The 17,609-nt window shown below is 56.9% G+C and overlaps 2 protein-coding genes across 3 annotated transcripts in view; one reads left to right on the top strand and one right to left on the bottom strand.

Annotated features, from left to right (window-relative positions):
- The window catches only part of HS3ST4 (heparan sulfate-glucosamine 3-sulfotransferase 4), a 51,278-nt gene extending 36,488 nt beyond the window's left edge, over window positions 1-14,790 (top strand). Inside the window, exon 2 of the mRNA XM_079320556.1 lies at window positions 13,941-14,790. Within this exon, the coding sequence (XP_079176682.1) occupies window positions 13,941-14,577 (637 nt within the window). The 3' untranslated portion in view covers window positions 14,578-14,790. The remainder of the gene's footprint in view (window positions 1-13,940) is intronic.
- Window positions 1-17,609, bottom strand: part of SCNN1B (sodium channel epithelial 1 subunit beta) — a 468,555-nt gene that overhangs the window by 341,969 nt on the left and 108,977 nt on the right. The window lies entirely within an intron of this gene.

The following is a 17,609-nucleotide window of genomic DNA, read 5'->3' as shown; positions in this document are numbered from 1 at the left end:
GGGTCCCTGTCCCCCCTCTCACCTCCACCCCACTCCCCTCTGCTGCACCAAACCCTGCCGTGGGGCAGAGCTGCAATCACAGCCTTCAGCCTGTTCAATTACTGCCAGCTAATGATGATTAATTTACAATTAAGGGCCTCTAAAGGGTAGTGTGTCTGTTAAATAAATATTGATCTTTCATTTGTGGCCACAGATATATTGCCCCAGTTATGGGAAGCACTGCAGGAGCAAAGCTGGGCTCTCCCAGACTCCCCACAAAACCTGAGCTGGCAGGGCAATTGGGGCTGCCAGGCAGGGGACAGGGCTGGTGTGACCCCAGGCAGGGGACAGGGCTGGTGTCACCCCAGGCAGGGGACAGTGCTGGTGTGACCCCAGGCAGGGGACAGGGCTGGTGTGACCCCAGGCAGGGGACAGGGCTGGTGTGACCCCAGGGCCTGGACAGGGATCTGTGTTGGGGTGTTTGGTGCTCAGTGCTGGTGTTTGGTGCTCAGTCCTGGTGCTGTTCCCGTTTGCTGGACCCATCCATCCCCCGTGCTGCAGCTCAGCAGGGGTCTCTGCAGGAGTGGCACTCTCCTTGCTCACCTGTGACTCTCTCCCACAGGCAGGTGAGGTGGCAGCACCATCCCCCCACCTGCAGCCTGTCCCTGCAGTGCCCTGTCCCTTCTCCCCAGCACTCCCATCCCTGCTCCCTCAGCTCCCTTCCCCTGTGCATTCCTGGCCAGCCTCACCAGGAGAGCCCTCTCTGGCTTCCTCTTTTATTTGAGACATGTATTTGGAGCAGTGCTTTTGTTCCAAATGAACACGTTGTTTCATTCAGAAGTGCAGTTTCTGTTTTTGAATCAGCAGAGCTGTTTATGCTCACAGTGTCCATAAAACTGTTATTTTAGTCCTGACACTGATGCTTATGAATAAAATTTAGATCTCATTCAGAAGAACGTTAGCTGTAGCTATTTGGCTCCTTGTTAAAGCATTAATTTTTATTGAGACCACATTGCCAAGCAGCTCCTTCTGCATCTTGCAGCACCCAAGTCCCTCAGAGTGGAGAGCTGGGCAGGAGCAGAATGCAGCACTCCCTGTGCAGGGCTGGGTGATGGGGAGCTCCAGCTCCCACGTGAGCAGGGCAGGTGTGAGCAGGGCAGGTGTGAGCAGGGCAGGTGTGAGCAGGGCAGGTGTGAGCAGGACAGGGGGGAGCAGGACAGGTGTGAGCAGGGCAGGTGTGAGCAGGGCAGGGGGGAGCAGGGCAGGTGTGAGCAGGACAGGTGTGAGCAGGGCAGGTGTGAGCAGGGCAGGTGTGAGCAGGGCAGGGGGGAGCAGGGCAGGTGTGAGCAGGGCAGGTGTGAGCAGGCAGGTGGGAGCAGGGCAGGTGTGAGCAGGACAGGGGGGAGCAGGGCAGGTGTTAGCAGGGCAGGTGTGAGCAGGGCAGGTGTGAGCAGGACAGGGGGGAGCAGGGCAGGTGTGAGCAGGCAGGTGTGAGCAGGGCAGGTGTGAGCAGGCAGGTGGGAGCAGGCAGGTGTGAGCAGGCAGGTGGGAGCAGGGCAGGTGTGAGCAGGGCAGGTGTGAGCAGGCAGGTGGGAGCAGGGCAGGTGGGAGCAGGGCAGGTGTGAGCAGGCAGGTGGGAGCAGGGCAGGTGTGAGCAGGCAGGTGGGAGCAGGGCAGGGGGCAGCAGGGCCCCACGCCCAGGGGAGGGGGGAGTGCTGCAGGTGTCAGGGCTGTCACAGCAGTGCTGCTGGGTGTTGGCTGTTCTGGTGCCAATTAGCTCTCCCCTGTATTTATTGCACCTTTTTGCTCGAAGCAAGCTGTTAAATGTCAAAAACACTTTAGCATTTTAGCAGAAAGATAATTTTTAATAGATTCCACCTACAAAAAGGAGCTGACTGGCAGAATATTAAACTCAGGGAGATTTATTTTTACTCTGTGCCTCCAAACAGCTTGATGTCACCATTTTTGCATGGCTCTTGCTGATTAATGCTGCTGTCTCTTGCCTGTCCTCCTCACTTGGTCTGTGGCAGCTGTGGTCTCTCACATCCCATTAACCTTGTCTGCAGAAGGGATACCTGGCCAAAGCAGAGAATTAGCCCTTGTAATTAGGAATGTAAACATCTCCCACTGCCTGCTAACATCCACACCTCCTTCCCTGGAGCTGCTGGTTCTTGTTAGGGCAGGATACCCCCAGACAGGCTATTCCTCTCTTCACCTTCCCACACAGCAGCTTCCAACAATTTCTAGCTGAAGAAGCATTTAAAGCCCAAAGCAGCCCCACAGTAGCTCTGGTTCTTCAGGCTGAGGGGGTGTTTGTCAGTGCCCTGGCAGCTCAAAGGGGTTTGCTGGGGCTCTGGTGAGTTTTTCCTCTTCCTTAGCAGAGCTGAGGGATACCTGGTCCGTGGCTGGCACAGCAGCAGTCGTGTCCTGGTGATGTTTGTGCCTGGGAGCTGTGGCTGGTGGCACAGCAGGGATGTCACTGTCACCTGTGCCTGTGCTCAGGCTGTGTCAGCCTGTTCTCAGTGTGAGCAGTGGCTCCCTAGTGCTGCATGGAGCAACTGGGTCATTGCTCATAATGCAGCAGCTTCTGAAAATTCAGGGGACTTTATTTGTGTCTCAGTGATATAATGAACTGTTTTGAGTGATGTTAGATTTAATGGCTAAATCAATGTGTGTATTTAGTGTTAGCCTTTATTTTAGCACTAAGTGACATGAGATAAGCAGACTTAGAGTGTTAATTGGTTTGTGTTTAGCATTTACACTAATCAGACTGTGCAGTGCTGCCCAGAGCTCTTCAACACTAGTAATTCTGTTTATCCAAACCAGGAATTGTTTACTCTATTGACTGGAGAGGCATCGGGCTGTTTTGCACTCTCTGGGATGTTGCAGCACATGTGTGAATTATCAGAGAGCCCTGGCTGAGCCTGCCTGGTGCAGCCCTGGCAAGAGAGCAGAGCAGGGCTGGGGCTGAGCTGCCACCAACCCCCAGTAAGTGGCTCAGATTTGGGGCTCGTGGCTGTGATTTGGGGCTCGTGGCTGAGATTTGGGGCTGTGATTTGGGGCTCGTGGCTGTGATTTGGGGCTGTGATTTGGGGCTGTGATTTGGGGCTCGTGGCTGTGATTTGGGGCTCATGGCTGAGATTTGGGGCTGTGATTTGGGGCTCGTGGCTGTGATTTGGGGCTCGTGGCTGAGATTTGGGGCTGTGATTTGGGGCTCGTGGCTGTGATTTGGGGCTGTGGTTTGGGGCTGTGATTTGGGGCTCGTGGCTGAGATTTGGGGCTGTGATTTGGGGGGTCGTGGCTCAGATTTGGGGCTGTGATTTGGGGCTGAGATTTGGGGCTCTGCTGCCCAGGGGGGAGCTCTCAGGCCTGCTGGGCTCTGTGGATGTGCCAGGACCCTCCCGTGCAGTTGTGGCTGCCTGTGCTGTGCTGGCAGGAGCCCACCAGAGCCCCCAGAGCCAGCAATGGCACTCTGGCCAGCCAGCAGCACACAGCGTGGCTGCCTTCAAAATGGCTTGAAAATTGCCTCACCCTTGCTCTGCTCCCATCACCTGGCTGCTTTTATTAGAGTTGGTGTTGGATCATTGGATTTTTATCTAAACACTCAGTTCCCAGCTGGGCTCTGGAGAGCCCTGGCAGTGGAGCTGCCTGTGGGATGTGCTGCTGGCCCTTGCTGAGCCCTCCCTGGCAGTCCCAGGGCTCCCTCTGCCCCTGGCTCTTGCAGGCAGGTGTGACTCACCTGTGAGAGCCCAGCAGGATGCTCAGGGTGAGCCCCAGGCTCCTGCTCTGGGCTGTGCTGGGAGGCTCAGCAAGGTGAACTCCCTTTTATTTTGCAGAGTGCTGTTTCACTGGTTTCTGCCAGCCAGCCCCAGCCTGGGTTGTGGCCCCTCAAGTGCCACCCCTGGGGACAGAGAGAGCCGGGAGCCCCCCGGTGCAGTGACAGTGCCTGGGGTGACATTAAATCCCTGGGTGAGGGCGAGCACTGTGCTGGCACTGGGGCTCTGGAGGAAGCTCTGTGGCACCGTTTGCACTCACTGTGTGATCCCAGTCACAATGAGAATCATAAATCTCGATTATTCTCTGTCTCAGCTGATTTCAGCCAAATGCCTTGGACAGGGATATAGTTCTCATCTCGCTGAAAACTGCAAAAAACCCGATTAAATGTACAAACTGATATCAATAGCACTCTGTCTCCCTTAGTGCCCAGCCTGTCAGAGTTTGGGGAGAGGCTCCTGCGTGGGTGGGCTCTGTCCCAGCCCAGAGCAGCTTCCTGGGGCTCAGGGCAGCTTTCCCCACTCTTCTTTATTTTGGTACTTCGTTCCTGCACTTCTGGCTGTTATTATGATGTCAATTACAGATGGCATCTCTGATTCTGATTGCACTTTGCTTACAATTAAGCATCCTATAGAAAAATGGAAATGCTGGGTCATTAACATAGCGTAATAATAAGGTAAACCGTTCAATTACGGAGGAAAAACCACTTTGAATAATAAGGATATTGTATGCCTAAAAGACATTCAGATGCCAGTGTATTACCATTCTTGCATACATAATAAATGAACTTAAACCCCAAAATAATCAACAGAAGCAAATAACAAATAGCTGTGCCCTCGGCAGCAGCCTGGCTGGCAGCACTCCCTCCGTGGTGAGTTTTGGGTCTGGGGGATCCCTGCAGCTGCTTTGGGAGGTGCCTTGGCCCTGCAGGACTTGTCAGACCCGGGCTGCCCTGGTTCCCACCTGCCTGGGGAGGAGGCAGACGGGGCTGGCTCTGCTCATTGCTGCCATAGCAGGGCAGCCCTGGGCTCTGCTGGGTGCACACACTGCAGGTCACACAGGGACTTTGTGCCCTGGGCCCTGGGCAGATCCTTCCTCTGTCTCTGGAGGGGTTTGGAGCTGCCTTGGCTGCCTCCAGAGCTGCAGAGAGCCCATCACTCCCCAGTGCCCTTCAGCTGCCCTGCAGCCCAGGGCTTGCCCAGCCCATCTCTGGCAGCCACGAGAGCAGCCTGGGGCTGCAGGTGAGTGCAGGTGTGCTCCGGGCTCCCCTCTGAGCAGCCTGGGGCTGCAGGTGAGTGCAGGTGTGCTCCGGGCTCCCCTCTGAGCAGCCTGGGGCTGCAGGTGAGTGCAGGTGTGCTCCGGGCTCCCCTCTGAGCAGCCTGGGGCTCCTGGGGCTGCCTTGCTTTCGTGTCCAGCCTTTCTGTGCCGTTCCCTGAGGCAGGAGGGAGAGTCCCCTCCCTTCCCTGGAGCCCAGCACAGGGTGAGGGATTGCTGCTGTTCTCAGCCTGTTTGGCAGTATCACTGCTCCATAACAATTCCCAGCCTTTTAGCTGTTGATGGCTTACCCATTACTCTGGCACTGCTTAGGATAAGATCCAGATACAGCTGAAGAATGGAATTTATTTACTCTTTTCCCTGAAAAGCTTTTAGTATGATACAGCTGTGGTGCTTTCACTTAGGCAGCCATTACTGCCAGGGTGTTTTCCTGGTAGAATTAAATGTTCCAGAAGATGAACAAGGACTCCTCGAGATACGGAGCTCCAAACCACTCTGTTTTAATATTTTACTTCCCTGGCCTTCTTTGGGAAGGGCCCATCCCATTTTTGGGAACCTGGAGTGGTTTGAACCTGGTCAGTGTTAGGTGTCAGCTGCACAGGGCTCTCCCCATGAGTTGTAGCTTTCCCACATCCAGCTGGCTGTTCCAGGAACCACAGCCTGCAATACCAGCAGCATCTATTATTGACAGTCTGGAACCTTCCACAGGCATCACTTAGCAACAGCCAAGGCAGAGCTGGGTGGGAGCATCCTGCACAGTGTCCCTGGGGCTGCTGCTGCTCTGCCTGGGGCAGGAGGAGCAGGGCTGGGGCTGGGGCAGGAGGAGCAGGGCTGGGGCTGGGGCTGGAGCTGGGGCTGGGGCTTGTCCTGCTGCGTGTTGGTGCTGAGCTCCCAGACTGGGAATGCCCAGGGAAGGGAAGGAGTGTACTGTGCACTGGGTTGTCCCAGGTTTGAGGTTTCTGTCCTGCACACATTGCTGTGCATTGGCATTTCATGTTGCTTTGCCCCAGAGCTGAGCACTGGCGTGGGGCAGGCAGAAAACAGTGGAAATGAGTGAACTGGCACCGAGGGCACTCAAGCTCCTGTGTTGGAGGGAAATCTGCACTGGGAGCAGACTAATGGACTCGAACATCTCAGTAAGAGGAGGCAGAACTCAGCCCTGCCAGTCCTCATTCCAGGGCTTTGCTGTAACTGTGACTAATACAGTAATTAAATCTGGTAGATGACACTGAGAGATTCCCAGTGAATAGGATCATGGTGCTTCTGTAGAGAATGGTAGTGAGACTTTGTCAAAATAATTTTGACAGCAGAGAGGTTAGAAATACACATTTCCAGCCTTTTTTTACAACCTGTTCCATGGCTGACTGCTGACCAACAATAAATCTTGCACTAAAATTGGAGAGATTGGGCCAAATTTATCCCTGGTCAAATAGTGCTCCACTGAATACACATCTCCATCCATAGAGCTGAGGTTCCTTTGCACAGCCAAAGCCAAGTGGTGCTGAGGGCTGTTTGTGCCACCTGAGCAGGTGTGTGCTGACACAGGTGTGCCTGTGCTCTCAGCCTTGCCAGGAGCTCCCCAGCTGCAGGAGCCAGGATGCCCCTGTACATCCAAGGGGTTCCCATCAGGAGCTGGTGGAAGCACATCAGGCACCCCAGAGCTGAGCTATCCAATTTGTGTGAGCTGTGCACCAGCAGGCAAGGGATTTCAGCACAAGGCAGCAGCCACATCCCAGAGGAGATCCACTTGAGCAAAGAACAGAAGAAAGCAAGATTCAGCATTAGGATCATAATTTCAGATTACATTGTGCAAGTATCAACAGTCTGTACTCGTGAGAGCCTTGGGGAGCACAGTGCTGCAGCAGCTCTCCCTGCTAGCCTGATCAGTGAGGGTTGGTTTTAATTGCAGCTGAATGGATCTAACCTTGTGATGTCTGTTCACAAAGCATTGCCAGATTAATATAGGTTCCATAGTTGCTTCTGCTAAAAGACTTTAATGGATCAGCTTAGTGCTCTGCTCCATGATTATAGCATCCCTACCCACCTATCATGCCTGAGCCAGATGGTCCCAGTGAAATCAGAGCATATTTATATTTTTGTCTGCTACTCAGCCACCTGCCCACTGATTTTGTTGCATAGTGGTAGGAGGAGAGGAGACTCCAATGTGCCCCCTGCCCCTTTCCCTAGCCCAGTGTCTGCCCCACCTCCTGAAAGACCCCTCAAGAGGAGGCACAGGGAGGCTGTTCCCTTGGGACAAGGTCCCTCGGGGTGCCCGGGAGCTTGCCCAGCCCTCTGGAGGTGGCCACACCTCGGGCAGAGCGTGGCTCTGGCTCCTGGCACAGACTGAGCTGCTGCCCCGGTGCTGGGAACGTTCCCAGTTCTGTCGGTGACCAGAGCCATTGGGCAGGTCCAAGTACTAAAGAGATCTTGAGCAATGCCTATAAAACCTTTGAATCCTTGACAGAATCAATAGCTGGTTCTCAGGAGTAACTTCTTATCCAGACAAACTTAAGCACATGCCAATGAGCCTTTAAAGATTTTGCATTTTGTGGAGACACAGAAGCCCTTTCATTGTGGTTGTTGGACTCTAGACTGGGTGATATTGTGAAAAATCGCATTAGAAGCAGACTGTGCTCCGAAGGCATTTCCTCAGTGTCTGGGGGTGCCCTGAGTGGCCCTGAGCCCCTGGGCTGCGGGGCCGAGCCCTGGATTGCTGCGGGAGCAGCGGCAGCCCTGGCAGGGGACAGGGAACAGGGTCAGGGACAGGGACAGGGACAGGAGCTGTGCGCGGGACAGGGGCAGGGACAGGGACAGGGACAGGGACAGGAGCGATGCGCAGGACAGGGACAGGGACAGGGACAGGGACAGGGACAGGGACAGGGACAGGAGCGGTGCGCGGGACAGGGACAGGGACAGTGACGGGGACAGGGACAGAGACAGGAGCTGTGCGCGGGACAGGGGCAGCGACAGGGACAGGGACAGGGACAGGAGCTGTGCGCGGGACAGGGGCAGGGACAGGGACAGGAGCGATGCGCGGGATAGGGACAGGGACAGTGACAGGGACAGGGACAGGAGCGGTGCCCGGGACAGGGACAGGGACAGGAGCGGTGCCCGGGAGGTGGCGCAGGTGCTGGGTGGCTCCAGGCTCCGCCGGGTGCCCGAGCCGTGCCGGGGCAGGGCGGTGGCCCCGGGTGGCCGCAGTGGCGCCGCCGCTGCGCTGTCTCGGCTGTGGCCGCGGTTCCGATCCCGCATCGCCGTTGCCATGGCAGCTCCGCGGTCGGATCGGATCCAGCTGGGAACAGCATCACCTGCGTCGGCATGGCAACGGAGCGCCGCGCCCGCCGGCAGTGCGGAGGGACGGACGGACGGACGGACAGGCGGAGAGTCGGACGGACAGAGATGGACGGACAGACAGACGGAGAGTCGGACGGACAGACGGCCCCAGGCCCCCTGTCAGGAGGGCTGGCCCTGCTGAGGAGCTCGGAGTCGCTCCCGAGCCCCAGCTGCTCCTCGCTCCTGCTGCACTGCCATCCCACTCCAGCTGTGGCTCCTGGGCTCCACATCTGCACGGCCTGGGGGACGCTGGGGACACGGCTGGCACAGAGCAAGGACCTGGCCTGGCAGCCCCAAACTGCCCCTGAATGGCTTTGGAACCTCTGGGAAGAGGGAAAGTTCCTTGTCTTGGACAGGGAAACCAATGGTACAGGCAGCCCCTAATCTGGGTTTCCAAGCCCTGCAAAAACAGAACACCAGTCACACAGGGGTGGCTCAACCCTCCTCCCACCCACCAGATTTCTAACCACTGAACCCTTCCAGTGAGTTCCTGGGGATGGTTTGTGCTCCTGTGGCCCCAGTCTGAGCTGGCAGGCATTTTTCTGGAAGGGCTTTCTAATTTGCGTTTAGTGGTTTTTAACAGACATATGTGAGCTGTTTGAATTAGAGCAGTGTGAATCTATTAGGCAGCGACAGATGCAAGTTTTGTGTCTCTTATTAGAAGGGATTGGCTTCTGAGGTTTAGTGATGTGCAAAGGATTGGACTTTGGAGAGATTAAAATTATTTTCAGCGTTAAGCACAATATTTCTGAGCTAATGCACTCACTCTTGAATATAGATTCACAGACCGAAAAGATTATAAAACATTAAACCTATGTAAATTCAGCTGTAAATTTATGTTTGAACAAATTCAACAAGAGATTTGACTCGGGGGCTTATAGCAAATGGGTTCTGCTTTTAATGCTTACTGCAGGCTCAGCTGCAATGCCGCTCTCCCCTTGAAAGTCCCACGCCTGCTGAATTACTGGCAGGTCACAGCTGACAGCTCAAGCAATTATACCAGAATGTGTTAATAATAAAAAGGAAAAGGATTCATGTTTGTCTTTTCAGAAGACAAAAGCAGCTGTTGCTGCACCCCGAGGAGCAGCAGAGAGGAGCTCTGGGCAGGTGACACTTGCAGCACCTGGCCATTTCCTCCTTCCACGACAGCCCTGCAAATCCTTGTCCTCCCCTGCGATTCCCCAAGCCCTGGGAGTTGTTATGAACTTTTTTCTCTTGTTGAGAACATGAAAATACAGTTAACAAAGACTTCTTTTGAGTGGGATTGCAGGAAACCTGCAACATCGTGAACAAGCTGCCTACACAGAGATAAATGACAGCTGTGACTGAAGGAATAAACAAGATAATCTGGATTTAAATAAACCACAAGGGGATTTTGGCAACATGCAAATTCGCAAATTTATAAAATGTATCCTTTGAAAATAAAGAGGTTGTTTGAAGCCAGCAGTTAAGAGCAATTACTGCAGCACATTTTCCCGGTGAGGGCTTAGAGCTGGTCCCTGCTCCAGCTATGCTGCCCGTGGTGGCATAGGGCACAGGGCACAGAGCACAGAGCACAGAGCACAGAGCACAGAGCACAGGGCACAGGGCACAGAGCACAGAGCACAGAGCACAGGGCACAGGGCACAGGGCACAGAGCACAGGGCACGGCACAGGGCACAGGGCACAGAGCACAGAGCACAGGGCACAGGGCACAGAGCACAGAGCACAGGGCACGGCACAGGGCACGGCACAGGGCACAGGGCACAGGGACACAGGGCACAGGGCACAGGGACACAGAGCAAAGGGCACAGGGCACAGGGCACAGAGCACAGAGCACAGAGCACAGGGCACGGCACAGGGCACAGGGCACAGAGCACAGGGCACAGAGCACAGCGCACAGGGCACAGCGCACAGGGCACAGGACACAGGGCACAGGGACACAGGGACACAGGGCACAGGGCACAGGGCACAGCGCACAGCGCACAGGGCACAGGGCACAGGACACAGGGCACAGGGACACAGGGACACAGGGACACAGGGCAGAGAGCACAGGGCACAGGGCACAGAGCACAGGGCTCAGGGCACAGTGCACAGGGACACAGGGACACAGGGACACAGGGCAGAGAGCACAGGGCACAGAGCACAGGGCACAGGGCACAGGGCACAGCGCACAGGGACACAGGGACACAGGGACACAGGGCAGAGAGCACAGGGCACAGAGCACAGGGCACAGGGCACAGCGCACAGTGCACAGGGCACAGGGCACAGGGCACAGGACACAGAGCACAGGGCACAGGGACACAGGGACACAGGGCAGAGAGCACAGGGCACAGGGCACAGAGCACAGGGCACAGGGCACAGGGACACAGGGCAGAGAGCACAGGGCACAGAGCACAGGGCACAGGGCACAGCGCACAGGGACACGGGGACACAGGGACACAGGGCAGAGAGCACAGGGCACAGGGACACAGGGCACAGGGCACAGCGCACAGGGCACAGGGCACAGGGACACAGGGACACAGGGACACAGGGCAGAGAGCACAGGGCACAGAGCACAGGGCACAGCGACACAGGGACACAGGGACACAGGACACAGGGACACTGGGCACAGGGCACAGGGGCAGCAGGGGCAGTAGCCAGGCCCTGGGCAGCTCGGGGTGGGGGGCACAGAGCAGCCCAGCCTGCTCAGCCTCGGGCACAGCACTGGGGAGCAGCAAAGGGGAGAAACAGCAGAGCCCAGGGGAGTGCTCAGTGACATACTGGAGTGTGTGCCTGGAGGGCAGGGTCACTCCTGGCCCCAAGGACAGGGTCACTCCTGGCCCAAGGGCAGGGTCACTCCTGGCCCCAAGGGCAGTGCACAGTCCAGCTGCGGCACTGCCCAGTGAGGTGATGCTGCCCCCAGAGCACAGGGGAGGATTCCTGTCCTGTAAGGGAGCACAGGGACACCAGCACTGCAGGGGAGCCCAGGTGTGTGCAGGGGAGCCAAGGTGTGTGCAGGGGGGCCCAGGTGTGTGCAGGGGAGCCCAGGTGTGTGCAGGGGTGCCCAGGTGTGTGCAGGGGAGCCCAGGTGTGTGCAGGAGAGCCCAGGTGTGCTGCTGGGGAGCCCAGGTGTGTGCAGGGGAGCCAAGGTGTGTGCAGGGGGGCCCAGGTGTGTGCAGGGGAGCCCAGCCCAGCCCAGGCTGCAGCTCCAGCTCCCTCACCTGCACAGGGAGCACACGGGGAGCAGCAGGGCTTGGGCTCTGCTTTTCTCTGTGATGTCCCAGAGCCACAGCTCTTCTGGGCTCTGCCAGGCCAGGGTGTTTTGAGGACACACTGTGCCTTCCAGCTTTATGCTTAGAACTGTACAGCAAAAGCTTTTCCTCCTCTTTTCCCTGATCACTGCTTCCCCATCTTCTCTCCTCAGGGCCAGCCCATCCATCCATTTGTCTTTATTGTGCGTGGAGTTAAACACAGTCCTTAAATGTGGCAACACTTCCAGGTTATTAGCTCTGCAATTTCTTGGCTCCTGTTTATTGTGCTAACACCATCTGAAGGGGCAGTAGTAATTAACGTGTTTGCTCATGCTTCTTTTATAAAACCCCAGCGTGTTTGCTTTATACAAACCAAGCCCAGTGCCCTGGGGCATCTGGAGCTGCTGCGGGGAGGGGACACCATGCTGGCTCCTGTCCTTGCTGCAGGTGGCTCCCTGCCCGTCCTCCCCACCAGCTGCTGTCCCTGGGCTGCAGAGTGGGCACAGAGCAGCACTGCCACCAGCACCTCCCACTCCTGCACCCCTGCAGGGCAGCACTGGGCACCCAAAGGTTCATCTCTGATCGTGCTGTGAGTCTTGCTGGGATGTGCACTGCCATAAAAGCTGCTTCCTTCCCATAGGGCTGTTAAATCTGGGTACTGGGTTCCCCAGGGAAGCTGGTCTGTAATTCTGCAGCTGCTGCAGTCCCCAAGTGCTCCTTTCCCTCTACATCTGTTCAGGGTTTTCTTAAAGGAATGAATACCTCGAGATGCATTGTTCTGACTAATCCTTGCTCCCTTGGTGCCACTGCTGCTCAGGGGCTGATGCAAGGCATGGGTGAAGCTCCAGAGTGCTCTGGGAAGGCAGCTCCAGCAGGACCTGGGGCCAGAGGGATGGATGGGTTTCCCAGCAGAGCCTGCAGCCACCCTGCTGGTGCTCAGACAGCCCTGAGTGACAGGAAGGGCTCTCAGCAGGACTGGGGCAGCCAGGGAACACCACCCTCTGCACCCACAATGCTGAGCACACTGGCAGCCCTGTGGCAGCACCAAGCCCAGCCTCACCCCTGCCTTGGCAGAGACCCCTCACAGCCCAGAAGCAGAACAGGGCTGGTGGGCTGGATGGCAGCAGCAGTGCATGCACAAATGACAGGGTGTTCAGGGCAGTTGTGTCTCTAGCAGAGTGACACAAGGTGACACTGACAGCACATCCCACAGGCTGTGCCTGTCACCTGCTGCTGCTCCAGCCTTCAGCTTTGTTACCCCAGCATGGCTCTTGCTGGGCCCCAACAGATTGAGCTCAGCAGCACCGTGTGTGGCTGCCCAAGGTGCTCTCACAGAGCCTTTTCAGGCCTGTTCATGTTATTTCCTCACCATATGTTTCTACTAAAAATGGTTGCAATACAAAGGGATAATCCTGCAAGGCCATGGGCATCTCCATCCCCCGTGTCTGACCCAGGGGATCTGCCCAGTGCCCTGAGGGCTTCCCTGGGGCAGCCACCCCGTTCCTCTCCTTGGCACTGTGGCAGGGCTGGGCTGCCCAGGTGGGTGCAGGGGGTGCCCAGGTGGGTGCAGGGGCTGCCCAGGTGGGTGCAGGTGGGTGTGGGCAGCACAGCAGGTGTGAACGAGGCTGTGACGCTCCTGCAGGGGACATCTGTGGTTCCCTTCCAGTCCAGCTCCTTCTGGAATTCTGTGATCACCCTCTGGCTGTGATAATCCTCAACTGGTGTAGCTGGGATGAGAATTTACCTCTTCATTTTCTTAGACATAACTGCAGTTTCATTTTACATTACAGTAATATGCTATCCAGGAAAATCTTGCTACATGCTAATTTATCCAGTAGGCAAATTCCTTTTGGCTAATAAAAGTGCTTGCACAGGAAGCTCAACACCCAGCAGCAATTAATTATTGACAGAGCATGTGAATTAGAGATAAAAGAAAAGTCATTCTTTCTCACACACAAGATAGTAAATAAATTTAATTATTGTACTAGAAGCAAGGGATCTTATTCAGTATTAAGTTTTATTAGTGGAGACATTTAAAAGCGTGTCATCATAACAAAAGGTCCTGTGTAATCCGAGCAGCTCTGGAGTGAATGGGCTTAATTGAGCAAAGGAGCAGATGGCTCTGAGCAGGCAGGTACTGTGCAGCTTCCTGCCAATTAGCTTTGCTCTACCTGCACCTGTGGCTAATTGCCTGCATGCTGTGGCACAAGGTTGGCTTTGCATTTCGGGCGCCCGTGGCCAGGGGCTCAGGAGAAGCAAAGGCAGAAAGGTTTGGGTCAGGGGGTGACACGGGGGTGACAGCATTCCTCCTGCTGCTGTCCCAGCCACAGCTGCCCCCTCGCTAACCAGCCCTCTGTTTGTGCCCAGGAACGTGATGCCCAGGACCCTGGAGGGGCAGATCACCATGGAGAAGACCCCCAGCTACTTCGTGACCAGCGAGGCGCCGCGGCGCATCCACAGCATGGCCAGGGACACCAAGCTGATCGTGGTGGTGCGGGACCCCGTCACCAGGGCCATCTCTGACTATACCCAGACCCTCTCCAAGAAGCCAGAGATCCCCACCTTCGAGGTGCTGGCCTTCAAGAACCGGACCCTGGGGCTGATCGACGCGTCCTGGAGCGCCATCCGCATCGGGCTGTACGCCCTGCACCTGGAGAACTGGCTGCAGTACTTCCCCCTGGCCCAGATCCACTTTGTCAGTGGGGAGAGGCTCATCACCGACCCTGCGGGGGAGATGGCCAAGGTCCAGGACTTCCTGGGCCTCAAGAGGATTGTGACAGAGAAGCATTTCTATTTTAATAAAACCAAGGGCTTTCCCTGTCTCAAGAAGCCAGAGGACAGCAGTGCTCCCCGCTGCTTGGGCAAGTCCAAGGGTCGAACTCACCCCAAAATAGACCCAGACGTCATCCACAGACTGAGGAAGTTTTACAAACCCTTCAATGTCATGTTTTACCAAATGACAGGCCAGGATTTCCAGTGGGAGCAGGAAGAAAGCGATAAGTAGAACCACGAAATCAGGAAAAAGCCTTTTTTGTTTTTGGGATGTGAATCATCGTTTGAGACCCAAAACTCTCCTGGGCCAGATGCTCAGCCGTGTGTGTCGTGGCTCTTGTGTTGTCAGGGCTGCAGCAGAAGTGGCCCCACGTGTCCAGCCTGGAGCCGTGCTGGTCTGTCACCTCGGGCTGTCCCCACGGTGCCCCGGGTCAGGGAGGGCAGGAGGAGGCAGGGGGAGCAGGGCAGCTCAGGCTCTGGGGCACTCGGTGTCCAGGTGTCACTGCTGGTGTCCCCAGGCAGGCAGGACCCACAGTGAGCTGGGGCTCCCTAAACCAGCACCGGGACAAACCCACTGATTGGATTTCTCCTGCCCTGCACTTTAGTTTTGCCCAAGCAGCAGCATCAGCTCTGGTAAATTCAGGCCCTGTGCACTCACATGCACACTGGTCTTTGTGTGTGGAAGGAATAAAGCCAGTTATGCTGCAAAGGAACTACGTACAGGAACTTCATTTGCACCAAACATTTCAATTACTTCTTGCACTAAAACTAGAATTTTCCAAGTGTCACCTGGCCTCAATTCTCCTCTGAGTGATGGGTGCACCTCCACTGTTGGAAGAGAGTTGTTCCTTCTGTGCTGAGATGCTCAGTGGGATCAGAGCTGGGTCCCCTGGGTCTCCATCCCCTGGAAGCTGAAGGAACATTGCCAGCTGCCCAGGAGTGAGCTAGGCTCCCCTGCCAGCCAGGCACAGCGTGCTGCCCTGTCCCTGCAGCCCCTCCTGAGCCCTGCCCTGCTCCTGGTGCAGAGCCAGGGGCACCCAGGGTGGCTGCAGGGCCCTGGGACCCTCCTTGCACCTGGAAAATGCAATCCCTGCTCTTGCTGGGACAGCTGGGGCTGCGGGGCAGGGAGCAGCCTTCATCTCACCTTGGAATTACAAAGGAGCTGCCAGCCCAGAACCTGGGCTGGAAATGACCGAGTCACCCAAATCTGCAAATCCTGTAGGAACTGTAGAATAATCCCATGTCCTGACTCGGTGCCCCAGTGCCACAAGAGCTGCTTGCTGGGCCCAGCAGGCAGCACGAGCAGCATTTCCACACAGCCCCAGCTGCAGGAGCCCAGCAGGGGCAGGGGCAGGGGCAGGGGCAGGGGCAGGGGCAGGGGCAGGGGCAGGGGCGGGGCAGGGGCAGGGGCAGGGGCAGGGGCGGGGCAGGGGCAGGGGCAGGGGCAGGGCAGCCCAGGTGGATGCAGAGCTGCTGCAGGGTCCCTCAGGGTGGTTGCTCAGGCACTCAGACACTGCTGGCACTCTGCCCTGCTGAGGGGGGGGCTGCCAGCGTGGGGGGCAGCACGGGACCCCCTCCCATGGGGCAGGGCTGCAGGGTGGGCTGCAGGACCAGGGCTGGGCTCTGCTGGGCTGAAGGAGCTTTCCCCAGCTCCTGCTGAAGGATGGAATGTTCTGCACTCCCTGGGGACAGGTGAGCCTGCTCAGGGTTCCAGGGCCTCTGTGTCCCACAGCCCATGCAATGGTGCCTTGGGTGGTGAGAGCAGCGGAAGCACCTGCAGCATTTCCTGCAGGGGCACTGCACTCCCTCGGCAGCACATCAGCCCCCACCAGCCTGGGCAGGCCAGAACCAGCTCCTGAGCTGCACAGTCCTCACAGAACTCCCGGATTACTGCAGAACACTGGAAAAATACAAGAATGATCTTGGAGTGTTTCAGTTAATAAAATGTGGGAGCAGGTCCTACACATGCTGTTGTTGCACAGCTTGGGGCAAGATGCTGGCTGGAGGAGCAGGGACTCAGTGTCCCCTCCCAGGGGGTGTCTGGGGGTCTCTGCCCATCTCCAGTGCTGCTCCCAGCATGGTGCTGGGCTGGCAGCTGGGCTGCTGCCTCTGGCTGGGCTGGGACACTGTGCCCCTCTGCCTGCCCCACACTCACCCCGTTATTTTGCCATATGTTCAGAGTTTATTTTTGATACCAGAGCCATCTGCAGCTGAGCAGGGGCTGAGGGGTGCCCATGAGAGGAGACCCTGCTGCAGGGACAGCCAGCCCTGAGCAGGTGGGACAGACCTGCCCCAGGCTGTGCCCCGGGCAGCTGTGGACAGCCAGCCCTGCAGAGGGACGGGCAGGACACCCGGGCTGGGCTGGGCTGGGGTGCTGCTGTTCTGTTTTCTTCTTTGGAAATGCCCCTCATGTATCCCCACTGCAGCTGGGGCTGGGTGGGGGGTGTTTTCTATCTGGCCAGAGAGGCCTGCCAAATGAGTCAGGTTAATAACACTTTTTTAACAAAACCTATTCAAATGTCAGCATTAGAATACACAGGAAATTGAATTTTGTATTTGGTTTCAATTAGCAAAGCATAAATTGTGTTTAATTTTCTACACAGCCTGAGTGATTCATTGTTCTGGAGAAGCTGGTGCTTTGTGTTTCAGGGCTGGAAATGGAGAGTGGCTCTGTGCTGAACCGTGCCGTGCTGTCAGTGCCTCCCCAGTGTGTCCCTCTGTACCCGAGCCGTGTGTCCTGAGCTGAGCCCGCCCCGGCACCCACAATAAATCATTGTAGCAGCTGCACTTCTCGGCTCGTTCCTCTCGGCCCCAGCAGCGCCCAGGAACCACAGCAGGAGCCAGACAGGGCAGGGCTGGCCTGGAGCTGCAGCACAGCTCGGCACTGGGCAGGGGCTGGGGAACAGGGGCAGGAACAGGGGCAGGAACAGGGGCAGGGCAGGAACAGGGGCAGGAACAGGAACAGGGGCAGGAACAGGGGCAGGAACAGGGGCAGGGCTGGCCTGGAGCTGCAGCACAGCTCGGCACTGGGCAGGGGCTGGGGAACAGGGGCAGGGGCAGGGGCAGGAACAGGGGCAGGAACAGGGGCAGGGGCAGGAACAGGGGCAGGAACAGGAACAGGGGCAGGAACAGGGGCAGGAACAGGGGCAGGAACAGGAACAGGGGCAGGAACAGGGGCAGGAACAGGGGCAGGGCTGGCCTGGAGCTGCAGCACAGCTCGGCACTGGGCAGGGGCTGGGGAACAGGGGCAGGGGCAGGAACAGG

Source organism: Erithacus rubecula (genome assembly GCF_903797595.1).
Source record: "Erithacus rubecula genome assembly, chromosome: 17".
NCBI lineage: Eukaryota > Metazoa > Chordata > Aves > Passeriformes > Muscicapidae > Erithacus > Erithacus rubecula.
Note: the sequence above shows the minus strand (reverse complement) of the source record. Positions and strands in the feature narration are given on the sequence as shown.